This window comes from Pinus tabuliformis, chromosome 3_1, assembly GCF_031772625.1.
Source record: "Pinus tabuliformis cultivar Carrire ecotype Pingquan chromosome 3_1, CPIR1, whole genome shotgun sequence".
Classification (NCBI taxonomy): Eukaryota; Viridiplantae; Streptophyta; class Pinopsida; order Pinales; family Pinaceae; genus Pinus; species Pinus tabuliformis.
In genome coordinates this window covers 871,806,637-871,815,006 of record NC_142301.1, presented here as the reverse complement: position 1 = coordinate 871,815,006, position 8,370 = coordinate 871,806,637, and the positions used below count along the sequence as shown (strand labels likewise).

Here is an 8,370-nt window from a genome sequence, read left to right as displayed (position 1 = left end):
TGGAAAGCAAAATTATGGCAACCAGGAAGCATACCACTCACAACTATAAAGATGGAAGTGTTGTTTCCCCTAGTCTTCCACAACCTATAAGGTTGACACCACAACAATTGGAAGAAAAAAGAGCAAAAGGGCTTTGTTACAGTTGTGATAGCAAATACACTAAAGGTCATAAGTGTGCTGAGAAGAAATTATTCTACATAGATTGTGAAGAGGAAGAAGAAAAGGAGCAAGAAAGGTCAAAAGAAGACGATATACTCCAGGAAAAAATCCTAGATGAAGAACAATTAAATCCGACCATATCTTGTAATGCATCGGCGGGAATTACCACTCCTTAAACCATAAAGATAGAAGGACAAATCAAGAAGAAAAAGGTAATAGTGTTGATTGATTCAGGAAGCACCCACAATTTTATTCATTGTAGGGTAGCAAAAGAATTGAATTGCTTCCTATATCCAGTACCAGAGTGTCAAGTGATGATTGCAAATGGAGGAACAATAAATTTCTCTGGAAGGTGCCATAATATCAAGCTATCCATGGGAGAATATGTATTGACTAGCCCAATGCTTTCCATTCTAATGGGAGGTGCTGATGTTGTACTAGGAGTCCAATGGCTACAATCCTTGGGTACAATAGCTTTTAATTTTCAAGAACTTTTCATCAAATTTTCTACGGAAGGAAAGGAAGTTGAATTAAGGGGTATTGCAGGGAAACCAGGAAATATAATCAACTCTAATGGTATGACAAAGCTTCTAAAAAAGGAGTAAAGAGGTGTAATTGCACAATTATGTTCGCTAGATGTTTCCACATCGGAATCATCTATTTCTCCAGATCTCCAAAAAGTCCTGGACAATCATTCCAAGGTATTTGAGACTCCCAAAGGTCTCCCACCTATGCATGATCATGATCATGCTATTCATCTGATTCCAGGAAGTGTTCCTCCAAACATCAGGCCGTACAGATATCCCTATGTCCAAAAAAGTGAAATTGAACGTATGGTTGCAGAAATGCTAGAGGCTGGTATAATTCAACCGAGTCAAAGTTCTTTCTCTACTCCAGTAGTATTGGTGCACAAGAAGGATGGATCATGGCACATGTGTCCGGATTATAGGGGGCTCAACAAGCTCACTATTAAAGATAAGTTCCCCATTCCTGTCATTGATGAATTACTGGATGAATTGCATGGATCAATTTACTTCACCAAGTTGGATCTTCGTTCGGGATATCATCAAATCAGAATGAAGATTGAAGACATTCCAAAAACAACATTTAGAACTCATGAGGGTCATTATGAATTTTTGGTCATGCCTTTTGGCCTTACCAATGCACCTTCAACATTTCAAGGTTTGATGAATTCAATTTTCAAACCATTCCTTAGAAAATTTGTGTTAGTATTTTTTGATGATATACTAATCTACAACAAGTCTTGGAAGGATCATGTTGAACATGTTGACAGGGTGATACAACTATTGGAGGAGAAACAATTATATGCAAAAATATCCAAATGTTTCTTTGGAGTCCAGGAGGTGGAATATTTGGGTCATATTGTATCTCATGAAGGAGTTAAGGTAGACCCTAGCAAAATTAAAGCCATTAAGGAATGGAAAATCCCCACATCCATAAAGCATCTGCGAGGATTTCTTGGGTTGATAGGGTAATATCGCAAGTTTGTTAAGAATTATGGGAGAATAGCAGCACCTCTAACAACATTATTGAAGAAAGATTCATTTTCATGGACTCCGGAAGCAACAAAGGCCTTTGAACATCTTAAAGAGGCAATGTGCCAAGCACCGGTCTTAGCTACACCGGACTTCACAAAAACCTTTATTATGGAATGTGATAATTCAGGAAATGGAATTGGTTCTGTTCTAATGCAAGATGAAAGACCCATTGCTTTTGAAAGTTGTCCAATCAAGGGAAAGTTTTTAAGCAAAGCTATTTATGAGAAGGAAATGTTGGCAATACTCCATGCACTTAAGAAATGGCGACCCTACCTAATGGGAAGACACTTCAAGGTAGAAACGGATCATGATAGCCTTAAATACTTTTTAGAATAAAGATTATCCTCTGAAGAGCAACAAAAGTGGGTCACAAAGATGTTGGGTTAGGACTTTGAAATCATCTACAAAAAAGGAAAGCAAAATGTGGTGGAAGATGCACTCTCAAGAAAGGATGAGGATGTAGAAGCATTGTTGTGCGCCATTTCTATTATCCAACCAGATTGGATAAATGAAGCAAGGGAGGAATGGAAGAATGATGAAGAAGTTTGGGCACTTATTCGAAAGCTACAACAATATTCCAGTACGTCTGATACATTTAGCTGGAAAAATGATTCGTTATGGTACAAAGATCGCTTATACCTCTGTAAGAATTCCCAGTTAAAACAAAAGATTCTTATGGAATTTCACACTTCTCCCTTAGGAGGGCACTCAGGATTTTTAAAAACTTACCACAGGGTTAAGAATGAATTTTTTTGGGATGGCCTTAAATCAGATATTCAAAAGTTTGTGGCGGAATTTTTGGTTTGCCAACAAAATAAAGTTGAAACAATTAAGACACCGGGTCTACTACAACCTTTATCCATTCCAAGCCAATGTTGAGAGGAGGTTTCAATGGATTTTATCACAGGTTTACCCAAGTCTGAGGGAAAAAGTGTCATCATGGTGGTAGTTGATAGACTTACCAAGTATGCACACTTTTGTGCATTATCACATCCATTTAAAGCCAGTACAGTTTCTACTGCATTTATGGAAACAATTCAAGAGATACATGGAAACCCAAAGATTATTGTAAGTGACAGAGATCCCATTTTCACTGGAAATTTTTGGACAGAATTATTTTCTTTTCTTGGTACTCAGTTAGCTCATAGCTCATCTTATCATCCTCAATCTGATGGGCAAACTGAGATAGTAAACAAATGTTTGGAAGGATATCTTCATTGCTTTGTATCTGATAAACAGACACAATGGGTCAAATGGTTGCCTCTAGCTGAATGGTGGTATAACACTTCCTTCCATACAACAACAAAAATGACCCCATTTATGGCACTTTATGGGTATCAACCACCATCCATCACATCATATTTAAGAGAAAATTCTAAGGTTCAGGCAATGGAACATCACATTGAACATCAACAAAAAGTCCTCCAACTCTTAAAGGATAACCTCATGTTGGCACAAAATAGAATGAAACAACAGGCAGATCAACATCGCAGTGAAAGAAGTTTTGATGTAGGTGATTGGGTATTCCTACGGCTACAACCATATAAGCAAATGTCCCTAAAGCAAGCTAAGAAGGATAATAAATTATCACCAAAGTATTATGGTCCATATAAGGTGTTGCAAAAGATTGGTACTATGGCATACAAATTGGAGCTTCCTGCAGCTTCTCGATTGCACCCAGTTTTCCATGTTTCATGTTTAAATAAGGTTATAGGCGACAAGCTCCTAGTTCGAACAATATTGCCAGAACTTGATGAGGAAGGAAAAATTATATTGGAACCGGAAGCAGTCACAGAAACAAGAACTCGACAGCTACGAAATCGATCAATTTCAGAGTATCTTATCAAGTGGAAGAATTTATCCGCTGAAGATTCCACATGGGAGGATGAGAATTTTATGCAGAAGTATCCAGAACTACTCAAGCGTTGAGGACAACACTTTTTTGAAGGAGAGGGGCATGTTGGGTCCCTATAATACTAGTGATTACCCCATTACTATTGTAGTTATACCCCTTATTTATATTGTTGTGCCCCTATTACCCCCATATTGTTATTTCTGTGCCCCATAGAATCCCTCTATTGTTATTTTTGTGGCTTTATATTATTATTGTTAGGTCGGCTGGATTATATTGTGACTCCTTAGACTCCTATATATAGAAAGGAGGTTTTGTCATTTGAATCATGAAAGAATTGTTCATTTATGTAATTTAAAGGAGGTTGCCCCCTCGAAGAGGTTGAATTCTAAGGCGTTGATCTATCTTTTCTATCTTTTCTTGAGCTGGCATCATAACAAAATGGAACTAGAAAAAATGCATAATTCCCATACCTAGTCTGGAAGGTTGTCTTTTAAATTTCCTCCTCTTTGGTGTGTACCTGATGATATTCGGATCTCATATCAATATTTGAGAAAACTATTCCTCCAACTGATCGAACAAGTCATCAATTCTCCATAATGGATACATATTCTTGATGGTCACTTTGTTCAAATACTTGTAGTCAGTGCATAATCTAAGAGTACAATTTTTCTTCTTCACAAACAATATCAGTGTGCCCCATTGTGATACACTTGGCCTAATGTATCCCTTTTCCAATATTTCCTTCAATTGTAGCTTCAAAGCTACCAACTCAGGCGTGCTCATCCTATAAGGTGATTTAGATGTTGGAGTTGTCCCTAGCACTAACTCAATAGAAAATTTGACCTCCCTGTGAGGTGGAAACTCTGATATGTCCTCACAAAATACATCCCAAAATTGTTGTAGAACTGGGTACCTACTCAAAAAGTCTGCATCCTCAACTTGCTTACCCTTGTCACTAGAAATGTGCACTTCAAATAACACACAACCTTTCCTACAACTATGCTTTCCTTGCATAGTTGTTACCATCTTAACTGATGTGGCTTTATTCTTTCCTTGCTAGACTCTTGGTTCCCCATTGTCATCCAAGAATTCAATTGCTTTGTTATAAAAAGTCACCTTCGTTCTATGAAGATACAACCAATCCATACCCAATAACATGGTGTGTGATCGCAATGGTAATCCATTCAAATGTGTTGTTGTAAGAATACCATTCAACTCAAATGTAGAAGCTGTTACCCAATGGTGAACGTACTTATTTGTACCTGTAGCCAACTACAACAACCAATATTCTACATGCAATTCCTTACTAAAATGACACTTATCCACCAATTTAGGACTAACATAGCTATAATTAGATCCAGGGTCAATCAAAATAGAAATAACTTGATCACAAATATTATCGTCCATCTCAATAATAGATGCCTTATGGCCTGCCTATTTGTTTTCTAATGCTTCATAAATATGAGGAACACTTTGACCAATATCCCAAATATTCTATGCGTCCTATGCACTATATAGTTTAGGTCTACATCTTTCATATTGTGGACACTCTCTCCTGTGATGATCCCCTCCACAAGTCCAACACTGCATGTGATGTTTATTATGCTCCTTAGATCGATGTTGATGTCCTCTATCTGATGCATTGAATTTGTTAGATGGTGCAACATTCTCTTTATTATTTGTACCATGAGGTCTTGCTTGTTTTTTGTCCCATTTTCCTTTGTTCCTTGCATTACCTTTCCAATCTGGCTTAGTCTCATATCTAAACTTCAGTTTCTCATAGCAAAGCCTTAGCTTTTGCATGGTCTCCTCCAATGATTTAGGCTCATCGAACTCAATCCAGTCTTTAAATGGAACCAGTAGTCCACTAATGAACCTATGAATCTTGGCCTTCTCCTTCGTGAAGTAAGGCACATACCATAGTAGCTTTAAGAAATGGCTAATGTACTCCTCATCCATCATGGATACCATCTTTAGCTCATAAAATTATTTTTCCCTGTCATCAAAGTATCTCTCTGACATATACTTCCTCTGAAATAGCCACTCAAACCTAATCCAGGTCAAGTCTTCCTCATGAATAAATCTGACATTCTTCATGTCTTCCCACCAAATGTTTGCCTTACCTTTAAGACTTAATGTAGCTATCATGGCTTTCATGTTCTGTGATAGTCATGTAACTCGAATAACTTCCTCATGCCAAGCAACCTTGCCTTTACATCATGTGGTTTCTTCATCTCTCCATCAAATGTAGGTGTCTTTGCTTTCTTAAACTCATATGGAAAGTATCCCCTATCACTCCTCCTATACGGATGATAATGATGACGATCATAGTGCCTATCTAAATCAGAACTAGAATAATACCTGTGTCTATCCCTTCTCCTCTTCAGAGTGTCCAGTAATCTTCCATCTTTAACCTTGTCCTCTCTATCTGCCCTATAACCACCATGAGACCTACTTCCATATGCCCCGTTACTTTTGTCCTCCTACTCATAGCTGATCTCGCATTGTCCTTCTTGCTACAAATCCAAACAACTCTGAAGTATCACTACATTTACCTCTCTTTTTTCTCCTGTGCCTACATGATTATGTTATTATCTGCCTTACAACTCCTTATTTCTTCCTTTAAGCTTCTCAATGTATCTGGAAAATCAAAAGAGTTACCAACACCATACTGCTCATTTGATACATAGAGAGAGTCCTTGTAGTCTTCCATCTTGCTAGCCATTTAATAATTCTTCCTACAATGTATATCATGTCAGTTATCCCAAATCACAATAAACCAATGTATCTTAGTATAGCTCGGTGAGGATACCTTGTCTGCAAGATCAACAAATCAGCATGACACATGTATAACATAATCATGACAACATATAGAAAGATAACACAAAAGCATATAACCATGAAACCATCATTCTAGCTAGGGTTCAATCATCAATGCATGACCTTAACAACAATGCATACCATGATCTCATGCATGACAAAAACCACTACATCCCTGCACACTTGACCACATGCAAACATGAATATGTGTAACCAACCACACACATGCATAAACACATATAATCAAGCACAAATGAAAAACACTTGTAACCGAACCTACAAGAAAGATAAATGCAACCAAGCACACAAGAATACAACCAAACATACAAAGATGTAACGAAGCATACAATAATGACACATGTAACAACATAATCAACATGTATCCAGTCATACAATCACGACAATGCACTCCAAAATAACAACATCAAGTTCCACATGACGACATCACTAAAACCATGATCAACATCATGCAAATGCAACAAGAATATGGAATGCAGGTGCAATAGACACACATGAAACTGACATGCATGCATGACCAACACATAGCAAAATCTAGTCCAAGGGGTGAACCATGCTCTGATACCACTTTGTAACACCCTCCTCCCACATTTACCCATGCAACAGGTGAACCAAGATAAACATGCTAAGAGAGGCTACTATGATATGATTTGACCTCCTAAGTCACATTAATGAAGTGAAACTCATAGAAACACACCATATAGAAATTCAACATCAGCTTTATGACCCTCATGACCCTCAAGAACCAATCCAAAATTTCTGCCAACTAGCCTTTCGATCCCACTAAGCTTTTCGACCACTTGACCTTTGGACACTTTTAGGCTATGGGCATGCCAACATCCAAGGACTCTTTTTCATAGTGTTATGTTAACGTCCCGAGTATTTGAGCCACTTTTTCAGGCGAAGAGCCCAAGTCACTTCCCATAATTGAATCACATATTCAAAATAATAAAATAACAAGGAAATGATAGTGTAAATGTTGTTGGACAGCTAATCGTGTATGGGTTGGTGTGGAATGTGAATAACCACTAGAGTCCAAGAGACCGCTAGGATGGAAAAAGAATTATGGTCCAAATAATAAGTGAAAGCCAAGCAAGAGAGACTCAATCCCGAAAGGAGGATATTTTCCTTTGGCAAAACAAGGTCTACGTTATGATTCAAGTGCAACGTTATGGTGGGAACGTCGAGTGAATAATAAGACAAGTCATAACAAGTATCCAAACCATGACTGGATTCCTTACGTTGATTGGGAATCTGGATCTAAAAGGTGTCTCTTAGAGCCATATAATCAAGACCAGCGAGATGGGTAATAGTTGTTCCAGAGTCTAGGAGGTTTCTTCACCTGCTGGCTGGAATTTTGACCGTCGTGTTCCCGATGCCGATTCCCTTCAAATTCATGTAATATAGACCATTGTTTGAAGGTTCTTTTACTAGTGTGGTGAACTGCAGAGGGGTAGTGGAAGTGAGAGCTTCTGTCCTAAGCGCGAGGAATCCCGAAGATGCACGTGATGCCATGCTGGGAGGATAGTAAGAAAAATTTCCGCCAAACAAATCTTCCGTCTGATTCAACAGCGAAAGTCCTCCGCCGTCCAGTCCCATCACTCTCGATTGTTGTTGATTGGGTCCCGTTACAGACTCCGCACAACTGAATGAGAAATTAGAGAGATATTGAGTGCCAAGGGTGATCACATCCGAAGCAAGCGTACCGCTTACGTTAGACCCGCCGCCTCCATACATGATGTGAAATTCACACTCCAAAATTTCCCCTACCCCGCAACTCGTACATCTTTTCTACCCGCAAGTCATACATGCCTCTGAATTTTTGTTTAACGGTTTATAGGACGAAGACTTTGCGGAGTCGAAAGGTGGAGCGGGAGCTGTGTTGGTGTCTTTGCAGTGTGTGCATGGAATCCATGCAACATGACTTCCCGTATCTATAAGTGCATACATGCTTTGCTT

The 8,370-nt window shown here is 38.5% G+C and overlaps 1 protein-coding gene across 1 annotated transcript; it reads right to left on the bottom strand.

The window, feature by feature from the left end:
* Window positions 1-7,749: 7,749 nt before the first annotated feature.
* LOC149190346 (aspartyl protease AED3-like) lies at window positions 7,750-8,148 on the bottom strand. The gene has a single exon (XM_089410488.1). The coding sequence runs from the start codon at window positions 8,146-8,148 to the stop codon at window positions 7,750-7,752; it is 399 nt and encodes a 132-aa protein (XP_089266614.1).
* Between the last annotated feature and the right edge of the window lie 222 nt (window positions 8,149-8,370).